The sequence below is a fragment of the Mercenaria mercenaria genome, chromosome 19 (genome assembly GCF_021730395.1).
Source record: "Mercenaria mercenaria strain notata chromosome 19, MADL_Memer_1, whole genome shotgun sequence".
Lineage (NCBI taxonomy): Eukaryota > Metazoa > Mollusca > Bivalvia > Venerida > Veneridae > Mercenaria > Mercenaria mercenaria.
The window spans coordinates 15,532,767-15,556,177 of NC_069379.1; the positions used below are offsets into that span (position 1 = coordinate 15,532,767).

Consider the following 23,411-nt stretch of genomic DNA (forward strand, 5'->3'; position numbering starts at 1 on the left):
AAAATACCTAGCTAAAGTAATACACAAGTTCATGTAATTTCTTTCCTATATATTCTTTTACAGAAAATGTCTTAACATTAACTTAATTTCCGATATCCTAAAAAGCAGACAGTTCCAGTAAAAACATTCTAACGATGCTGTTATTTATCAACACAATACACTGAATTCCATAAATCGGGAACTATCCAAAAGTTAATTTCCAGGAATTATCTACGGTACTTTGAAGTTCCTTCGATTGGCTTCTATCACAGAACATTCATTCGTAACTTCTTTGAGTATGATTATAATTGGGATTATCGGAGACTTCACAGTGTACGTTGCACTAACAGCTCACTGACATCTTCAATAAACGCCATATAAGAAATCTGTACCCTGAAAGTATAATACAAAACGCAGCAAATCTGACACAAATTTCTCCAGAATGTCAGGTCTTTCACCAAAAAAACTAAGTTAACCATAAAAAACTACTGCATTAGCAACTTTAGGGGTGTGGCGGGAGGGTAAGTTTATCTTTACTGAACGACATGTAGAAGAACTGTAGATTCTGTCAGTCAGTGTATAATAACGGTCTATTCGCCCTTTCAGACGCAATGTGAGAAATCTGCACGGGCTTTTTGCTTTTATATCGAACAACTGGCTGTGTTCTCGGCTCGCTGAACATGCACATCAGTACTGTATTAATAAAATGAGAACCAGTTTAACTGAATAATAAAGGCCGATTAATCCCGAATCCTTAGCAACTAACAAACATTTTAAGTCTCGAGGAATAAATGAAATTATTTTAAGGAAATAATTTATATTATTCCATATTACTCGACATAAAATAAGAACATGTACCATTCTTGTTTTTATTTATCTCATTGTATACTGTTAAATGTTTTAAGATCATATAACACATTATGACGAACAAATGACTTAAAATTTACTTGATTTCTAAATTAATATATTCTACATCTGCTAAGGTAAATGCATCAATAGATCTGAGAAAAACATTGAAAAGTTAAGTTGGCATGTTTTTGGCCGCTCTATCTTCAGTGAGAGGAGACCAGGCGCAAGCATGAGACAAAACCGCGATGCGATGACCCCTAAAAACCGCAGACGGCACCCAGCACACGGACCACACCCGAATGTATGACAGCAGACCTCAGCTCACCACGGCTCCGCACCAAAACGATGCCACGAAGCAAGTCAAGAGCTGCTACCAAACACTCAGTTCTAGAAAGCTGTTTAACAAACACCATGCGTCCCGTCTCCTCTCGATTTATTGATTTTTTCGCCCACAATAAATTTTGCAAAAATTTATCCCCAAAAAATCAACACAAAGAAATATTAGACATTTACAATTTTCTATTAAAGCATCTCTGTGACCGCGGCAAATCTCAAGTAAAATGCAATGAATCCGCGCGAAAGAAATTATAGCGAACGCATAAAATATAGGTAAACATTCAACCCACACGGCCAGCCAACCGCTGGAGTCGAAAATATCATGCGGTGTTACCGAAAGATACTGTAATATTTCTAATACGAATGATCAGTACGTACAGGAAAAAACTAATAAAAGCGTATTGATGCACTTATCCCTAATAGCATAAATTGAACAACATTTTACCGGGAAAAAAGTTGCTGTGGCATAACACATTATAGTGTGATTTGGTTTAACCGTAAAAATCTTGGGCAAACTAGATCTTAACAAAATAATTCGATGTTAGGTTATTTGTGACGTCAGAACTTCTGAATCACAGTAAGTAGTCATGAAAAATTATTTGTTTTATTTGCGTGTATACATGGTAAAAGTACATACATAGTTTCAAATCACCAAAAATTCGTAATTTCGGATATTGTTTAATAGTTTACCTAAATCAATGAAGAATTGTATCAACTTTTGGCACACACAAGTTTTATTTGAATTTGTGTCCAAATTGTGAAATAATTGACAAAATTTAAACCTCTAGCATGTAAAGCGTCGGTAGCGATGAACATTTTCTCAGAAATTGCTTGAACTATTTGGTCTTTTGAATGTTTGACTCGGGGGATATTGCCCATAAGAAAATAGTATCTTAATTTTCATAGAATCGCGTTAAATTAATGGAATTATGGGCAAGCTACACTGGTTTCGTTTTGTATTTCAACAAATAAAATCCCCTTTCTGATTTGTCTTAGAATTTATTAAACGTATAACCAAATACGTCCGTAAAAGACAGGTCAGCCTCTTCTCTAAATACCGGATCCCACCGACGCTTGAATCTACCAGTACACTTAATTAATCTGAATAGGTGGCCTGCCAAAATAGGCTAATATGAAAACAACTGTAAACATCCTTTATTCGTAGTTATAATAAATCTGCAATAAAACAGGTTTATGTCTACCGCCGCAAAAATGAATTTGATTCCGTATGACAACCCTGTAATAGATTACCTTAAAACACTCTCATATAAAAACTAATGAAAAATAATGCTCGTAAGGTATGATAAACTTTTATGAGAACCCTTACACTAAACCATACGTTTATGAATAAAACATGATGACGTATTCACTAAGTATAGGCTATACTTTACCGGTTATAATTGTCGAAAAAATTTCAAATGCTTTTAAAAGCAGTGCTACACATTATCAGAGAATCGGTAGAGATTTCGACCAATGAAATAAATGTGTATTTTATACTCTTTGTTCTAAGTAAAGAATGTCTTGAACTTTTCAATTTGAAGGCGAAGCAGGCCATTTCAAATGCCATTAAAACGACCAGGCACGTGATTGGTTTTTAATAAAATATTTATATGAAGGCACCCAAACATAATCGCCACTGAATTTGATTCTTTATTCGACAAGTCGGTACCCCAGATAAAAAGGGGAATATATAATAGTTCTAGAACAATTCTATCGGAAGTTATGCCACATTTATGCACGTGTCAGGCAACAGTTTGCGTGACACCAATGACCTTTAATCCAAACCTTACACCCAAGCATTTGCAGAAAAAACAACTGTTTACCCTGATTGGTAATCCAAAATAGTCCTAAAAAAAAAAGGGTTATACCGACTGTAATATCGCAAGAATCCTAGTATTGTTAAATCTAAATAAATCTCAACCCCTTTTGTGGTGATAGGCTTGCTAAATCAACAGAATGAGCGGATGAAGCAGAGACGAAACAATCCACATACATCTGCAGTCCTGAATAAAAATTATTCTGTGAAACAATCGTTTTTGTTTTTGTTTTTTTTTTTTAATTTACTTTCTGAAGTGTAGTGGTCAGAATTCGGATCACCATCTGTTAGGTCTACAAATCAAGCTCTGAACCCAAAATTTCAATCATTATTGCTTTGTTTTTTCGTTTGCCAACTGCTATCAAATCCTTAATACATTTAAAGCCGCAAAAACCACCTCCAGTAAAATCGTCTAGATAGTTCTGCTGTTTGCCTGATTTCATGTTTGATTTCAACACAAAATTCTTAATGCCCACCACGACCTAGTAACCTTTTCTTTTTTAAACCCCGGAAACTTCATGAAAATCATTCTTAAATTACAAGTAATATACAGCCATGATGGATAATCAAGGCCCTTCCTAAAATAAATGAGTTTTACAGCTTCGTATGCAAAAATTTATTCAATCAATCTCTTATCATCATACATGTAGTTTTAAGAGCATAGCATAGAATGACTACTTTACATTGAAGAAACCAAATGTGTTCGAAATTTAACTTAATACACTAATTTCTGTACATATTGTTACATTGATTAAATATAGTATTAAGTCATTAAACACCTTGTTTTGGCCTAATCTATGTCACCGTCAACTTGTTACTAAATACTTGTATATTTCAATCTTTTCATGCAAATCATGTAAAACTACCGTCATGGAAATACAGAAGAATACAGGTATTTTGTGGCGTATCTTTAAATCCTAGCAAATTTTGCAATGTTATCCATTCCTCAAAAGGAAGTGTTGTATCAAAATAAAATCTTTCTGTGTCAGTCCAGTGTTTGTGTTAGCAGAGAAGACTATTAAACGTACTAGACAGTATGCGTTTTGCGTTTTTTGATGACAAGTCCTTGACCTAGATCTTGACCTATTTTAGAAATTTAACAGCTGTTTTTTGGGTCGATATAGTCTACTTTGACCGGTGAATTTGCTAAGTTAACTATATCGATATTTCTTTTTTTTTTTTTGAGCTCTGAGACGAAATTTCATTTGAACTTCATCTCCGGGCGCGACCCCAATCTTGACCCCTGAAATGTCTCTGAAATGTTCTACTTGCAAATTATCCCGGGATGTGGGTTTTGATACTTCACTGAAAAGTTATACTGACTGCAGGACACTCCCGAATGTGGAGCGAAGTATGTGCTTTTTTATGGAAAATTTGAATATTAATGAAGTAATTGCACATGCAGTGACGTGTACTCGCCCGAACGTTTCCGCTGCGTCATTAACCTTCACACATCGCCACCACAAGTCTGTTATTTTTTTAAGACCAGGATGCGGGCGATATCACCCGACCGCAAACTGAAACTGCCCACCGTGCACACGCCATGCTAAAACTTGTACATGTAACAAAGCATTTTCTGAACTTTATCACTGATTGGTTAGATATGTCGCCGCATAAATAATGAACGCTTTCGACCACTGCATATAGAATAATTCTGCCTGAGTGTTTTCAGCCTGACCGTCGGTAGACAGTCTAAAATGTCTTTCTTACAAAAAACGTTTTGATAACTAAATGCCCCCTTTGACCGGCAATAATGCCAAATTGATATATTCGTCTCTGAAAAAACTGTTCAAGGGAGGAAAGCAGATGTGCCGCCAATAAGACACTGGTAAGACTAACAGAAGGTATGATTTGATTTGCGCATCTTCCCTCAGACTGTAACTTTTTGTTCAATATTAGACATGCTGACCATACAGACGAGCCTAGTATAGATGACCTATACACTTACACCGCCACACCCTCCTTGAAATTTTACCTCTAACCATGACATAGTCTTGTGAAATACCCGAACCATGTAAAAATACTTAAAAATCAATAATATTATTAATACACCCACCAGCATTATCTTGTAACTGTCTGTTTCTTCCTTCTCGATATCGTTTGCACAATTACCGGTCCCTCGTGCTCCAAGGGCATGTGGAGGTATCTGATTCCGCACCTCGTTCCTGGCCGGCCTTTTGTTTCTCTCCTCTCGTCCTATGGTGATATTCCTGTTGTTGACGATTTTGCTCTTACATTTTGCCTGTGACCTTCGTCCTTCCTTTCCCGGCCTTGTCGTTTAGGTCTAACACGTTCATGCGGCATCTCAATTTAAGATTACTTTAAGTTTATCTTTACTGAACGACATGTAGAAGAACTGTAGATTCTGTCAGTCAGTGTATAATAACGGTCTATTCGCCCTTTCAGACGCAATGTGAGAAATCTGCACGGGCTTTTTGCTTTTATATCGAACAACTGGCTGTGTTCTCGGCTCGCTGAACATGCACATCAGTACTGTATTAATAAAATGAGAACCAGTTTAACTGAATAATAAAGGCCGATTAATCCCGAATCCTTAGCAACTAACAAACATTTTAAGTCTCGAGGAATAAATGAAATTATTTTAAGGAAATAATTTATAATATTTAAGTATATTGATAATGAGGTATTGCAGCTACTGTCAGGTTGGATAGATTGCATAAAAGAAGAACACGCCCGAGGTTCATAGACAGAAAAAGCATTTCTATATCGTAACTAAATAAGGATTTGAATTATACGTCCAACGCGTAAGAATTACATGCATACTATTTAAGTCGAATGCTATTGACAGTATGAAAGCACATATCAGCTGAGCATCAGGAAGCTGAGACAAATGTAAATTTAAACACACATTACGTTGGTAATCTACTGAGATAGAAGGAAAGTTACAGATAAAGTTACAGCGTTATTGGCAAAGTAGAGGCAAGGCATCGCCGTTATTCCTTATGGTACTTGAAAGCTTATATATGATAGCAATAAGGAGTCAGGGCAAATATATATCAAACTGTAGCTTTAATTAAGAAAACAGGATGAACACTAATATGATAGAACTCAAAAGTATTTGATTCAAAGACACCGTCAGACAAGAACTTCAACTTAAATGCCAGTTAAGTGTTGTAGTTACGGCTGTAGTAGGCTAAAGTGAACATAATAAGCTGTATGCAATTAGTTTCAAAAGTGTGATTTGCCTGATCTCTGAACTTAATAATGAGTTCAAAATTAAAATCTTTTAAAAATCAGAATACCAAAATCAAAATACACGAACAATTAAGACGAGTAGCCAGAGGAAAATTGAATTGAATTATACATGTATGATATAGAAAAGTCTCACCGGGTCTACGATTTAACAAAAGACATTCAATGTAATTTGTCAGCTAATCTAAAAATTATCGCACTAACGACTGGACCCATTTTAGCGCTCAAATAAAAAAAAACCTGACTCTTCCCTGACTCATATAACTTGAATCCTGGCAATCACTCACATTTATGACGTAGTGAGAGTGATATTAAAACAATTGCATAATTATGGTTTTAGACAAGTGCAGTAAGACTTGACGTCGTTTCAAGTATTGGAGAATTGGTTACTAAAGTCTTGACTTGGCTGGTAATAAATAAGGAAGAAAAATGTTTAAGCAGAAAAAACGCGTGATAAAAGAATAATATATTTGAGTCTGTCCATGTTTTGTTTATCAAATTCGTTGCAGACTTGGACATTTTATCATTCTTTTTGCTAAACTCGTTTATCAGGTATAGGTTTGGTGGTGTAATTCATTTGTTGCTATTACATGTTTTTTGTTTTTGTCATTTTGTTTTGTAAATTTACAAGGTACATAAATGGGGTATTCCTAACAGAAAAAGGACCTGCAAATGATGCTGACGAATTAGTCTTAAAGGAAGGTGATTTGAACGATTCAAAACTTGGTTATACGGTATATGTTTTAGAAGCTTATTTCAATTTAATGTTAAAATGAATTTGAGCGATGTTACTTTTTTTCTGAAATTTTTGCTGGTATGTAAGATCTGTGTGCAGTGACATCCGTTGATAAACCGTCTGCAAAATGAGTTGAATTTCACCTAACACTGACTTTATTGCAAAGAGACTAAAAAAACACAAATGAAAGAACAAATTTATATCTCCTCCGGCTTCATAGATTGTTCAAGATTAGTTTGAATTCATTCACTGCTGTTTCTAGGAATGAAATGATTTCTTCGGAACTTTGCAATCATTTATATTATTATAGGTAAAATGCTCCGTGGTTGTTGTATTACGAAAACGATCGGTAACAGATGTTTTTGACAGTTCCAGTGAAGAGTTCTTTGCCGGATATAAGGTAAAAATTCAGTGCATTAAATTTTATGTAGTGGCACAGGTGTGGGATACCTATTTCATTATTAGAAATTGTCATATATTTAGTGTTCTTTACAGAATAATATATCTTTGATGGTTTTTAGAATTAACCTCTTGTATTGAAAAAGACACAAATAACTTGAAATAAAAATAATGACATTCTTTATAATTCACATGACAAAAAAACAAGCACATGGTACTTTGTGTTTTATGTTATCTAGTCAAATAGGATCAAACATAGCATACAAAACTTTTATTCTCAGATGCTTTTATTGATCACTCTTTAATCCGCACCATACAGTGGTTAAGATAGCATGCTTAATTTATGTCAGTCAAAACAAGGAATGTAGCTTTAACATACCATATCTTTTCATATCTTCAACAGTTAAAGAACACAAATGCTCCTATAGCAATGTTAATCAACAGTGTGAATGTATGTCTATCTGCCGGTCAATTACAAGTTTAAATTATTAAAAACGATTATTTTTTTTTAAATATTCCATAACCCAATTATTAGTAGTAAGTTTTGCAAACAATTGGCTTATATTAAGGAGTAGGTGGGTCATAAAAGTATGACAAAAAGTGTTATATGCTGAATGTTGACAAATGTCCAAAGCTATATTTCTAGCACAGTTAATTTTCTGACGTTGTTGCAGGCATGATCTTCGCCCGAGTTTGCAGATATAACAAAAGATTGTCTGTCTTACTTGTATACAATGTATTAAACGTTAACTATTTTAATTGCTCAAGTTTATTCAATAATTTGAGAAGACGGGCATAAGACGGTTCAGATTGAAGATCCGCGTTTGGAGTATGTACGGTACCAATATTTTCATAACACGTAATCTATATGACTACAAAACAACAACTGTATTGCATGATATCTAATTTGCGTTAGTCAATTTCTTTCGCCCGCAAACCCGCCAAACGAAACGCGATATTATAATAATAGTCAATACTGCGCAACCCTTCATTAAAATTTCTTAAATCTTGCTTTTCGCCCCCACGCACCGGCTTTATAGCCTATTTTTGTCCGTCGTACCAGGTGTTTAACAAGACTTCATAAATATTTATATGTCAGTCCCACGGCCGCTCCAAACAAAAGAAAAGCTGAAATGACTGAGTTACAGAGCAAAACGCGATATTATCTGAATCGTGAAGCGTAATAAATGACGTAAGGAGACCGCTAAGGGTAGACTTTTTGCTGCAAGATCTCGTCATTATGTTTCTTAAATCTTGACATTGTACCCCGCAGCCCCAGTAATCTGCATGTTTTAGTCCCTAACCACGGCTGATTTTCTTTTCCATTCTGTATGCAGTTTTTCTCCATCTTCCATTCAGGCTAACATAGCATAATAAATACATGTCGGCACACCAATACATGGAGGTTGTTTGTTTGTTTTGAGTGAACATGGAATATATCTCACTGAGAAGTGAGATATTTTTCAAATATTTTCAGGAGCGCGCACCGCGAGTGAAAATGTGAAAATTTTCTCACTTCGAGGTGAGATATATTCCATTTTTACGAAAAACAAACACATTTTCTTTTATTTTATGCTCAATTACATTGAGATGTGCAATTTGCAACAATTTTAATCTTAGCGCAGGAAACAGACGCGCGTAAACAGACATGACGTCATACCTGTTGTGCGTTAGAAAGACACACACAACATAAAGTTCCATTTTATTTTTTTTTTTTGCTGCATAACGTTATGAAATTCCCATTAAGTAAAATAATTTGAATCGAGAAATATACTATAAAGAACGAAGTGCGACTACAATTTCTATCCTGTTTTAAGCAAATGATTTAAAATTCATACACAATGTATGCAGGGCGGAGCTATATCTCTCACAGTGTGAAAATGCAGATTTCATATTTTCACAGTGTGAGTGAAGAGATATAAAAATATTTAACTGATAGAATACAGTATTTCAATAGTTAGCATAAAATAAAATTGTATTGTAAAATATGATTTAATTTTTGTCAACTGCACACTGAAAAAAGAAAACAGATTCACTTAGCATAGCTCTGCTTATAGACAGTCTGGCTATTTAACGTGTCCACGACATTGCACCGATATACACACAGTCGTCTTTCTTGGGAAGAACCAGTACTAGCCTCTAAGTTAGTTGGGAAACACATAAGGTACATTTAATGTGTTTTGAAATGACCACTCGGGGGATCTTTTGTTATAAAACTTTACTTGTGCGAAAAGCAAAATGTGACTAGACTTGAAAGCGGGACATAACTGTTGCTATATTTACACTTAAGATCTTTTCAGTTGCATCCCATACATTAAAAATGATAAATGCGCTATATTTGATATCTGTTATATCCTTCATATTAGATATGCATGTGAAAATCTTAAACAGTCTTGTCACTGTTTTTACATTTGTTCTGGACTCGGTCTTGTATTATTTCAGAAAATACTAATGACTGTCATGTTTCATTTTACTATTTCGTTTGATCCTAAAGAAAACAGCTCCGATCTTTGTAATCTATTTTACTAGTATCCAGAATTAGTCTGTTTGTTTCAGAGAGTTGTCTACCTTGAACAAAACCTTTTGGTCAATCTGTAGTATTAAGTATTGTAGGAAATAATGGTTTTGGTCCTTCTACTAAACACTGTGCAATTATTTTCTAGTCATCATTAAGAAATGTTGATGGACGTCATTTATTGAAGATTATTTCTACAATTCCCGTTTTCTCTTACACTGACAAAACATCAATACTCTGAGAATTTAATAAATTTAAAGAATCAAGGATTTCCGATGTAACCTCAAGGAACTTGTATGCTCCCGGCATCTACTGATGCGGGAGGCATATAGTGAATGTCCTGTCCGTCAGTCCGTTCGTTCGTCCGTCCGTCCGTCCGGACGTACGAGTTTAACCAAATGGGACCGTTTCGTCTAGCATCAATACCCCTTACTAGAATGACTTGATACTAATGCAGATGTAACCTGTGACCATTCCTCATCTTCAAACATCACCTGACCTCAGTTTGACCTTGAACTTGACCTCGTTTTGGACTTAGGTTGCTTTGTATCGACAAGAATGCCACCGGCGGCATCAAGAGTTTTTTGAACACAGCTTCTTGTTTATACTAGCCTTTGAGCAAATATTTAATCTTCATCTGTTGATTTTGCGAGTTTTGACTCCAAAACAACCTTTATTTACTCTCCGGCGAAACTGATCGAAGATCGCTTTTATCTTCGAAGTCAATACTTGAAATTAGGTCCGAGCGAGTCTGTCTTCTGAAGAAATACCTTTATTGTCATAAAATGCACATGGTTCTTTTTTGAGATTTTGTTTAAAATTTCATTTGTACAAATACCAAATAAATGACCAAGTGAGAATTCAGGTTCTTATTCTACTTTTTAATGAAGGGTGCATGTTTCAAAGCTTTTAGCTGTCTATACCCATACCGACATCGATGACCAAGTGGCGACAATACTTCATTGGCTTTTCTCAAAAAGCAGACAAGATAAATAGAAATAAATATAATGAAGTTATAAAGACCGGACGTGAGCACAACAATATTATTCAATATTTCAGGTATCTGATTCGACTATTGAATTAAGTAAGACGGGGACAGTGACTGCTTCTGTTGAACAAACTGTACCAATAGGATGTTCTTACAATGATGATTCTCCGGCAAATTGTCTAGAAACGTTGGCGCTGGATGATTTAAACCTAGACCAAAATAAATGTTCGGATGGCGTAAATTCAGTTAATGCCTATGATACCTCTTTACACAGTCACACAATCAAGGTAAACTTGTTTGTATATATTGGATTCCAAAGTACATTTTAGTAAATAATTATCAACAGCATTTCTATTCTAGTTCAACTCGGATTAGACGTACACTTTTTAAGATGTACAATTTTGATACTGTACATTAAAGTTAACAAAAACAAGTTGATTTTGAATCAATCCACAAACAATCATTTCAGAATAAGGAAGCGCCAGTTTTTCTCACGACTTGAATAATTATATAGACTAAACTTATTGTCTATTAGATCAGGAAGGTGGATCAAAACAATGGCCAAGTGACATATATCTTTCATGATGGTTTCTAACAGCACTAAAAATCAATGAGCACAACAAATACAAAATGTTATTGCTTATTCGTACATGCTTATCACTGTTGAACACTCTACAATGACGTCACGTTAACGTGCAGTGGCGTCAAAGTTTTTTGGGGACCGAAAAACGAGCGATTCTATATTTTATCTACAGTAACTGTTTTAGATTAAAGGCGTATTAGAATTGAAATAAATTGTATCAAAACCGTGTATTTATACACTCGGGCGGTAATACGTCTTATCACGCCCGACGTATAACCGTCCACCGTGCATAAAAAGTGTTAAAGCTCTCTTTTGCTGTAAATAGTTTCTAAATTTAGTTCCTGTACAAAGCAGAATAAAGCAGACATTGCATTCTTCAGTAAGCACAGCCACTTATACCCAACGATTTATTAAAATAAATTGTGATAAACCTTAAACTATATACGCATAAAATCTAAATATTTTAGATAATTGGCAAGTAGACATGTTGTACCATTTTGCTACATACGGTGTACTTAACACCGAAATGTGTTTATATGTAATCATGATAATAGAGACTTTAAAAGTTCGTAATGCCTTTGTATAAAATGTGGTCGCCAGATTTTCCGTTATGAACATAAAATAAATTAATTTCATGTAAAATTTATTTCCGACAAAATTACTGCTTTAACATTTGTGAAAGCTTTGAATATTGCGGAATATAATAGAATGTATAATTGATTCTGTTGTGTTTTTACTACTTCCCTTTATGGTTAAAACTATATTATATATGCATTTCTTACCCAACCATGTATTTATGTTTATCTTGCCTCCTACAAGTTTCTTGCATTTCTATTGGTCAATAGACGTCACGTGGAGACAGGATATATTCCATATCCTGCTAGTATATTTCAGATATGAATTTTTATCAAAACAAAATGGCTGCCACACTGCAGGCGTAATTGAATCAAGTCAGATTATTTATTAGCTCCAACTGATTTTTAGAGTAAATTTAGTGTTTTCTTGCCGATTTCATTCTATATCTAAGTTGAGGCTCATGAAGTTTGACAAAATTAGCCGTAAAAGCGGAATAACTCTGTATGGGATAACGGACGTTGAAATCTTGTTTTGGAAGTTAAATAGTTAAACCATCGTGAAATTAAGGAATTGACATATTTGTTACTCAGCAGTTCGTTGTAGGATCATTTAATCTACGTGCAAGATAAATGATTTAACAGGAAACGGGATGAAAGTCGAAGTATCAAGACATTTATGACATCGTGATATCCGGTAACTTTCGGAGGGATGGAATAAGAAGTTTTTTAGTGTTTCTAATCTAAACCAGTTCATAACCTGTGTAAATGAGCTTTTGTGTTTTGTGATTTAACCAAAACACAGGTCATTGTGCATTTTATGGCTGGTGTAAATCAACTAGTTATGACCCAACAAATGATTTGTACGATTCCAAAATGTGTTGATTATAGCATATAGGGTAGTCGCCTGATATGGATTTCCTCGACAGCGTATATCCCGTATCCTGTCACCAACAAGCAGTGGAACTAATAATAGCATCTTTTTAGAAAGCTGTTTAAGACATTTAAAGCATTATGGACCTTTAATTGATATTATAAACCTACTACCGGGCATATATTGAAACCATTATTACTTAATTAACCAAATCCGTTGGAGTGTTTCCATGAATATTAGCCTAGTTTGAATTGATGCACAAGCTCATGGTATGTATCGAAAATTATGTGAGCTCGTAACATTTTTTGAATGTTTAATGATATCCTTAAATACCAACGAGTTCAATAACATGATGTATGAAATGAATGACTGTGTCTGATATTCAACGATAAATCAAAGAAGTGTCTTGTTAGATCTACTGAAAAAAAGATTATACATTACTTTAAGCCTTAAAGTTATTTTTTTTCCCGAAAATTTATAACATCTTTTTATCTAGACATTATTCCATCACAAACAAAATCCTTGAGCTTATCAAATAGCCGGCAGTTCCGAATACAGACTTATACTTTTATTTGCATTACATTTTTAAATTTAAATTTTATTTGAATTAAGAGCCTTAAGCTAAACGAAGAATGGATTGGCAGTACAAGCTACCAATACAAACTTTCAACGGTGGACAGAACATACGATGACAGGAACAGCTATACAATGAACATTCAGCTAAACGGCGTGAAGATAACAGACGGACAAAATGGCGACATCCAGGTACGAGGAATTATTCTATCTTTCTAAGAATTTAGTTTAATAATCACTTACAATATTTACTAAATAGGAATTAAAAACTGATGAATAAAATGTTTAGAAACAGAACGTTTTGGTCGAATCAGATTGGCCACATTAGTTCGGCTTTTACTTTTAATACATTTATAAGATTAAATGGCAGCTACATGACAAAAAGGAAAGAACACGTAGTAGATTAATAAATTAAACACACCTTTCTATGACGTATATTTTAGTGAACAGATAATACTTCTTTGATTAAATTGTACATTCAGGAATATGCGTATACATACAGATACAAATTAGAAATGCAAGAACAAAATTTTACCTCTACGTAGAACCTTAAAAAGTGACTTAACTGAATATGTTTATATCTGCTGGTACATAGTATACCTTCAAATGCATCTCTAATTTGTACATGTAGATTTAATTCATACATGTGTGACCATTTGTTTTGAACAACATGCAAGTATAAACTCCTAAAACTTTATTAGTACTAAATTGTGTCTGTCTACACAAATTGTTTGCCATACCATGCGACAATTGTTTATGTCATTTTTCTGTATTATGATTAATGGACATGTGTTTTCCCATAGAGGCGCTGCTAATCTTATCGGTTTGCAGCCTCTGGTCAGACTGTGGATTTGTTGCCTTGCCAGTGTTAACCATTTTAGCTTCATTATTACGTTTAAATCAATCCAATGCCAATCAAACATTTTAAACCACAGACGAATATACTAAATGATGTTAAATGTTATTAGCAAAAAGTAATAGGTAAGGGGGTAGATTTCTCGGAAGCACAGAGCATCAAGAACACAGCCTCAGAGCTACGCATTTGCAAAGTAGGCACACAACAAAAAGAAGCTGTAATGGAAAAAAAAAAGACAGACTTTTTTTCCAAAATTAAAGTCATTATGTAATTCGGCGTTTAAATGGAAATCCTAATTTTTCTATCAGGCTCAACAAGTTGAATAACTTTAATGTTTTAATGTACAACCTATGGAGATGTAATAAGGTTTGTGAAGCTCTAAGGTTTCTACTAGATAACATATTTATCAAATTTGGCAAACTTTCAGACAAAAAACTGGTATCCCGGTGGTACCAACTGTACCCGACTCATGTGTGTGTGTGTGTGTGTGTGTGTGTGTGTGTGTGTGTGTTCTGGATTAACGTCTTTTTCAACAATTTTTCAGTCATATAAACGACGGTGTCTATTTGTAGCAGTGAACACGATGCCCAACTTTATAGTGCTGCCTCGCTGGAATATCACACCGTAGACACGTGGCATGATATCCCACCCAGTCATATTATACTGGCAACGCTCTGACCAGTCGTAGGACTATCCTCTTAATGCCGAAGACCAAGCGAGGAAGCTGCTAGTACCATTTGGTATGACACGGCCGGGGATCGAATCCGCGACCTCCCGCACTCGAAGCGGACGCTCTACTAATAGGCTACCGAGGCGGTTGCCCACTCATTGCTGAGTTATTCTTATACTCTTATGAACGAGATTTCATACTTAGTTTATCTGCTGATACACAATTTGAAATTGAAGCTTTTATTGGAACCTCAAGGTATCTTGATGATATTTTGAATATGGACAACCAATATTTTTCAGAAATGGTGAAACATTTTTCTTCATAGAGTTACAGCTTAACAATGCTAATACTTCAGATTCAGAAGCGTCATTTTTGGATTTAAATTTAACAATTGTATATAATATTCTAGAAACGAAAATATATAATAAAAGGGACGATTTAAATTTAGAAATTGTCAATTTCCCCCATCTTGATGGAGATGTCCTGTGAGCAACATCATACGGTGTTTATATTTCACAACTTATTTGTTTTGCAAGTGCTTGCTCAAAGATAGATGATTTCAATGACAGAAATCTTCATATCACCATAAAATTGTTACAACAGGGTTTCTGTTTTCATAAGCTACGGAAAGCTTTCAGTAAATTTTACTATAGAACGCCGGAACTGTTAGAAAATACAATACGAACCTAAAACCAAATTTAAAACTTGGAATTACACGATCTACTATGTTGCACGATTGTTTCTTCCTGCTTATATGGGTGCGTTTGCGTGCTTGTTAGTCTAAAATGGTGCCCTATTGTTTTCTTGTATGATCTGACTTGTTTGTTTTTCTATGTTTTCTAATTGGGTGTGGTTGTGTGTTTATCTTTGGTACATGAGTGTCTGCGCTATTGTGGTTTACGTTGTAGTGTGACTGTTATTAAGGAACGTAGCATTCCCTTCGTATATTCATTCTTGTTCTACTTTCCCCTTCAAATTCCTCCCCTACCCCCATTTTACCTCTTACCATTTCCTTCCCCTCTACCTATATTTAGCATAATTTAATATACACTTGTTTCAAACAACCCGTCTGTAATATTTTTCCTTTACAGTTTCTTTTTGTTGTTGTCCTACTTTGCCTACTTTGCAAATGCGCGGCTCTAAAACTGTAGTTTTTGTACACTGTGCTTCCGAAAAATCTACCCTTACCTATAACATTTTATAGGTTAACGTAAAAAGTTGGGATTACAGTAGAAACAAGATGTGTTACTCACATGTAGATCCGCATATGCGCACTGGAAACTTAAGGTAACAACTTATTGTTTCGAGCAACATTTTCACTTACTGTTATACAGCAGATAAATGTATTATACTAAAACATGTTTGAGATTACTCAGTTCGTTTAATGTCAATGTGTACCAAAATCCGCTAAAGCCCGTGCTAGGATCGTGTTGCACATTTCGTTACTGCTTATCATGTCCATGAACTGACTCATTCGAACTGAATCTGCTATTATTTTGCTCGGCTGCGTACTGTGCATTCAGAAGATTTTCTTACAGATTTTATTAACCATCGCAACTGAAGTCTTCCCGTACTTCGCCTCGTGTGATCTTTTAGGATAAGGGTATCCACTTATTGTAAGTATGTAACAATATTCCGCTTAAACCGGTACTATGGGGCTTGAGGTGTGCCTTCAAATGAACAGCCCGAGTCAGTCAAAGGGTGTCTTCTACTTGGCTGCGATCTGTCCTTTCAAATGTGTGGTATTACAATATCAATACTTTTCGAAATATATTACAATATTAACACTTTTCAAAATATTTTACAATATTAATACTTTTCAAAATATTAAAGTATCAATACTTTTCAAAATATATTACATTATTCTATAGCTATTTTATCTATCCAATCGCGAACGTTCATTTGCAACACGTGACCGAATAATATATTACGGTATTTGAAAGCGCGTGAGAACAAAAAATCCTGTATTTCAAGAGATGACAATGCTATCTGAAGAAGAAGAACAGGTTTTCCCAAATAGAAATTATAAATATGTAGATCTATACATATATAATTAGAAGAAAATCGTATTGATTGGAAAAATCTGTTATTTTTTCACAGGTTGAGAAAATTTTGAATGGCAGAGGCTAGGGGTCTGGTAACCGGACCTCTAGACAATCCGTACAGGAAAACTGAAAATTTAGTCTTGTCCGATATCTAAATCCAACAGTTTTCACCCGATCTTCAACAAACTTGCTGATAATTTTGGACAATTTGTTGGCATAATATCTCGGCGTATTATGTGAACCCCGTGGCAGCGGGCGGGCGGTCGGCATCCAAAGCATGTCCGCTTTCTAATTCAGTTTTCATGAGATCTTCACGAAACTTGCTGACAATGTTTGTGGGCATAATATTTCAGCCAAGTATTACAACCACCCAAATCGCCAAAATGGCTGTTGTAGGGACGTTGACCATATAATATATTTAATACTGATACGCAGAAAAACAATATTCAATGAATTGCGTATATTATAGAGACCGTATCATAGCTCTTCGCATACGCCAATTATTCAACATAAAGTGGATTTTACAAGTGCACCGGTTACGAATACAAAATCTTAACAACGGACTCTCTTTCTATGAATCTTTGGAATGAAGGAATGAATGGCAGTCGACCTAAGTCATAATACTAATTGACATGGAATGCTAATGACTCCATGTGTTGCAGGGAGGCAGTTTTGACTGATCTAAACGTTGGCAACATTAGATTATATTTTTTCTTTACACGAAAATTTCCGTTAGGTTACAAAGCTAATACGCCGATAATCCTGTGTTCACCGATTATGATGTTATTGTCACAATATTGTTCCAGTTCAAGTAATATATAAGTGCACTTAAACTGCTTAGTTATTAGCTACTGCTGTTTTAGGTTAGTGGTAGAGTGTCTGCCTTAGGTGTTAGAGGTCCTGGGTTCGAGTCCCGGTTAGAGCTTAATAGTTGCAACATAGCACAAAGTGTTATGGATCATTATTTAGCAATCCAGACCACAATTGAATGTTAAATCAAATGCACCCAATTAGAAAATATTCACTATATTATGTCCTTTTGATGTTTCTGCTGTCCATGTTTAAGAAGAGTTACATTTCCTTGATCACAATTGTTTTTTATATGAAAATATTAAATGGTCATAACTGTACGCTTCTGGTTAAAATATTGTCTATATATCTATTTTTGAGAAATATATGGACACTTGCCTTCATTTCAAAGCCTTTTAACTTCAAACCTACTATCTCTATATATTACGTATGAAGTGAAATAAATATAAAATAAAAAAGTTTTTTAGGGCCTAACATTGTTCTGCATAATATATATTTGCACTCATACCAAGCGGGGAAAATACAAAAAAAAAAAAGGTCGGAAAACAATATTCAGTGAAACATTTTAATATAAACTAAGATAAAATATATATAGAATAAAAGGTTATTTAACATTATACTGTACAATACGAGATATATTTGGACTCGTACCCAGCTGAGTAAACCATATTTGAAATCGCCTTGCGGCTCGTCCAGTATGCTTTTCTCAGCTAGGTTCTCGTCCAAATATATCTCCGTATTGTACAGAACAATGTTAAATAACCTAATAATATCGAAACTTCTCAAAATATATTACAATTTCACTACTTTTCAAAATATATTACAATATCAATACTTTTCGAAATATACTTTCTTAGCAAAGGTACATTTTAGGTTGTCTCATCTGCTGCATGTCAAACCGAAATTATTTCATCTGATATTATTTAAAGATATGTTTTATAAATTGCTCTTTCGATAAATATTATGTTTATGTAATCAATTAAATAAATAAATACAAAAAAGAGAGATATATTGTATGTTCTTGTGTGTTTTATATTGGTATAATTAGCACCAGGGCACTCAATGTAGGTCTCTTATAGCGTATTTCCTAAACTCCAACACAGTGTTACTTCCCCTTATCGGTACAGGTGACAGTGCCAACACGTATAAATGGGGCTGAATTTCAGTCGTGTTACATTTTTCATTATTTTAATTTTGTTGTACAAAGTTTTAATATCAGTAGTTAAATATTATATATTTTGTTAGTAAATCGAGCAAAATTAGATACTAAATACTAAAATTAGACATGAAATAAGATCATACACGGAGTTAAAGTGGAATTATGCGCATCTTGTATAGCAAATACTAAAATGAAAAACGCAAAAAATTATGTTATTATGTTATGTAAGTTTTTCATTTTTAGACAATTCCAAACTTTAACAGTTTCTTGACTATCTATATTTGCGTATATCCCTGGAAAAAGAAATAGCTTTAATGAGAGACAGATTAGATAAACATGAATCAAAATCTTTTTAACGAAAGTTAAACCACCCCAAAATTTCATTATTTTTTAACATAAATCGAATACAGTTTTTCAATTTAAATGGAAACGATCCCCTTTTTTCTTCTCTTATTTATCCCCTTCCTTTTTCATCAATCAGCATAAAACCGTCCTGTTAAATATAGTTCTACATACATATGGAATATTATGATTGAATCGATACATATCTGATAAATATAAAAAATGCTGAAACTAATGTTTATTCATTGTGTTGCTTGAATTCTATTGCATTGTTTTTGTATACTGGATTATTATTCAATTTTACAACATTGCACACTGTTTTAGACCAATTGCGAACCTCATATGAAACAGACAGAGCTAATACAAAACATAATTGAGCCAATATGAGAAAAACAGGGCCAATACGGAATTCAAACATTTTGAAGAGGGCCAATACGGAGAAGGTCCTTCCGTTAGATTTTTGAATGACGCCATTTTGTTTTATATCAGAGTTATAGATTACATTTCTTTTTCACATTTTTGACAAAAAAAAATCATCTAACATATTCATGTAATAACCAAGTATGACTCAGCGAAATGTACGTCTTCAGCGATTACAACGATACTTTCGCTTATTCGGTATTGTGTAAAAAAAGTGTTTCCTGTCAGAAATTCTGGCAGTTGTCAAGGAAAATAATGAGAAAATATGGAAACTCAGATTAAATTAAAAGGATGAAACTTGTTTTAGCAGACAATTTGATAGTGTAGACTATTTGTGCAATGATAAATAGCGATTCAAATGCTGGGAAGTGGATGAATAAATTGGCGAACTGCAAACTGTTTCGGATAAGAATTAAACGAGGCATGGAGATGTATAATATGTGCTTGGTTGGTTGTATTATATTGATCAACACATATGTGTATAATTTTGTGTCTCGTTGCCTGCAGCCTAAAAGGAAATGACTTGTAAAGAAGTTTATATCACAGTTCAAATGATAAGATAACTCACTAAAGAAAATGAATAGGAATTCAAAGAATAATGTAAGTTCTAATTACTCTTGATTATGTCACATCAAAATATCTCTCAAAATTATTCTCAAGTACCTACGTACAACGCATTCTGTTCTACTGCCTAAAATGATTATGATTTCTAAAATAAGTCAAAACAACTTGTCTATATTTTTCACCTGAAGGCGCATAGCTGCCATAAAGTAACTCACAGGGTTCCTATGGTGTTACCACCAACAGTCGAAAGTTGAATAATAATATTATTATTAATCAAGTGATTTCATATTGGCCTAGTTATTTGTCCTCGGGCAGTCGTATTAGCCTGAGGACTACGGCCTCCGGCCAAAGCAAAAACCCTTGGACAAATAACAATGCCAATATGAAATTGCTTGATTAATGATACTATCTTATAGTACTACTAGTATGTTATTGTTTCGTGTATGTCAAGGAATAAACGGTGTTACCTACATGGGGCTTACAAAAATCTTAATACATAAATTGGGCGGAAGTAAAACCTACCTACATTTCTTCCAGAATAAACAATCTAAAGAGTTGTATCTTGTATATTAAAGTAAATCTAAAATCATATCATGAATTATGACAGAGTTCTATAATGTGATATATTATCTGAATGGATGTGTACGCTCAAGAACAACCTCCTTACTGAAACGAGGACTTAAACAGCAGTTCAAGTCCCGAAGCCAAAGTTTGTATCACTTCTTTGTTAAATGCATTGATAACAATATATAATTTCATGTTAAAAGTTTCATTGCTTTTATTCTTATCTAAGGTAGGTATACGCCGTGATGAAATATTTCAAAATTTTACAGTTTTATAGTTTTCAGTCTTTTTTGTTTATAAATTATGTTACCATATTAAGCACAATCCTAGAGCTTATCAAATATAAATGTTTATGGTAGCTAAGAAATCATACCTCTAAACCTCTAAACATTTTACATTGAATGTATGATTGCAATAGAAATGCTATAATGTTAATTTCAGAAAATATGAGCAACAGCGTGAAGGTGACTACATGCTTTACAGAAATAAACTATTTCAGACAGAGGTAAGTAATTACTGTGAAATCATTTAATTTCGTGGGCATGAAATTTCGTGGTTTTGGTCAAAACGGCAATTTCGTGGGGACATTAATTCGTGGGTTTCCACTTTTAAACACAAAATGAATTGGAATTTTACTTGTTCGTTGGGACTAAATTTCGTGGATTGACCCAACCACGAAATCCACGAAAATTAGTCCCCCACGAAAATTAATGATTTCACAGTATTCAAATGTTGCAGTTAGGAGGAGATATTTCTTAACGACATTATGGACGAACTAACGAACAACGGACGTCCAATGTTCCTTAAGGCTCGCCATGAACAGTTCGTGCTCAACTGAGCTTAAATATTATGACTTACTTGAACGGTTTCGATGAAGCTTCTTTTTAAGTTTGCAAGCTTTATTTATGACAGGGTGAAATATTTGCAGTTATATATCATTAGATGGTTTTCATTTTCTTTGTTTGGTGAATTCCTTTGATAGGCAGTTTATAAGGTTTGGGCAAAATTAGTTCGTTTTAATGAAAACTGCTCGTGACTCTATGGCTTTGTTTAGGGTGTTCTGTGCTTCCTGGAAATCTATCATTACCTTCTATCTTTTTAGGCCACCAGAGCACAAAGTGCTCAAGATGAGCTATTGTGACCGGTCATTGTCTGGCGTCCGTCGGCGCCCGTCGTGCGTCGTCCGTCGTGCGTCAACATTTGCCTTGTGAACACTCTAGAGGTCACATGTGTGGCCTAAACTTTATGAAACTTGGTCAGAATGTTAGTCTTGATGATCTCTAGGTCAAGTTTAAAACTGGGTTATGTTTGGCCAAAAACTATGTCAAAAACTTTTACTTTGTACATTTTCTACTTTCAGGTCAAGACAAGTCAAGTGAAATGTATTTAAAGTCGGATATCAAAACAATATAACACAAGCTCTGCAGAGATTTTAAAATCGATAGATTACAATGCGATTAACGTAATTGCAAACTGCTATGAACATTTTAATGTATAGGTTGAAATTCTGCGAACGTGAACCATACTAATAGTACTAAATCGTCCATATATGTTACAGGTGCAAGAACGTGCTCGGCGCTGCGGAAGTGGGAAGCCCGTGTGTGCATGTGCAGTTATTGTGAGAGCTGGAGGTGATGCCTTCATGATCGATCGATGCGATGGTCCTCCTTATGAAATTGAGTTTATTCAGTGCAATGATTGTGGAATCCTGGATGTAGTTAAAATTAGTGACAGCCAGTATGAAGTGAGTTCTAAGTAAAAATGTTCTTGTCAGTCCTTTCTTAATATCTAGCTTTCACGGACAACATATTAAAATCATTAAGAAATGAAACATGAAACTACCTGCTCAGCTTGCACGCATATTTATCTATTTTCCATTACTATTTTAATATCCTTGGACAGTGACATCGAGATCTTTTGAAGAAAAAAAACTGTTTCATTGAGATCATTTGAAAGAAATCAATGCACATAAATAGTGGACAAATTATCTTGCAAAAGTAAAAATACAAAATTTATCACGACTGCGCTAGTCCATGATCATATTATCCGGTATGATACAGTTATTGATACTGGTATTTAACCTCCGCCAAGGGACACCACTGGGAGACCATTTTACTGTCGATATGAGGGAACAGAAATGTTAACTTAAACAAGAGATCAAAACTTTTTGGAACTGCGAGTTTACAGCAACTCATTCAATTTGAAATTATGTAATGGTAACATATTATTTATTTATTTAGAAAATTTGGCTGAATATCAGTTTTTCTAGAATGGTATTATTATTGGTGTCGTTCAACCATATGAGTATAAAATAAAAAAAACAGAGATTTTTTATCATGGGAATGTTTACTTTTGTTATCACAAAATTTGCTGAAAATAAAAACCATATTCCTGAAAATATAGGAGAGAAAACTCGAATATCCCCTATATTCACACAAACAAGATATTTGTTAACATAACCTAACAACATAACATAACATAACATAAATTTTATTTGTCTTAAGCATGAAAAGCTCATTGACACAACAAAAACATATTAACATGATTT

General features: G+C 34.2%; 1 protein-coding gene across 2 annotated transcripts in view; it reads left to right on the plus strand.

Annotated features, from left to right (window-relative positions):
* LOC123542290 (uncharacterized) overlaps positions 1 to 23,411 on the plus strand; it is a 60,311-nt gene that overhangs the window by 19,988 nt on the left and 16,912 nt on the right. For both annotated transcript variants that reach the window (XM_053531589.1, XM_045328071.2), the window contains exons 8-14: positions 6,825 to 6,927; positions 7,240 to 7,329; positions 10,903 to 11,118; positions 13,473 to 13,625; positions 16,164 to 16,246; positions 21,305 to 21,368; positions 22,422 to 22,607. In XM_053531589.1, coding sequence (XP_053387564.1) covers positions 6,825 to 6,927; positions 7,240 to 7,329; positions 10,903 to 11,118; positions 13,473 to 13,625; positions 16,164 to 16,246; positions 21,305 to 21,368; positions 22,422 to 22,607 — 895 coding nt within the window. The remainder of the gene's footprint in view (positions 1 to 6,824; positions 6,928 to 7,239; positions 7,330 to 10,902; positions 11,119 to 13,472; positions 13,626 to 16,163; positions 16,247 to 21,304; positions 21,369 to 22,421; positions 22,608 to 23,411) is intronic.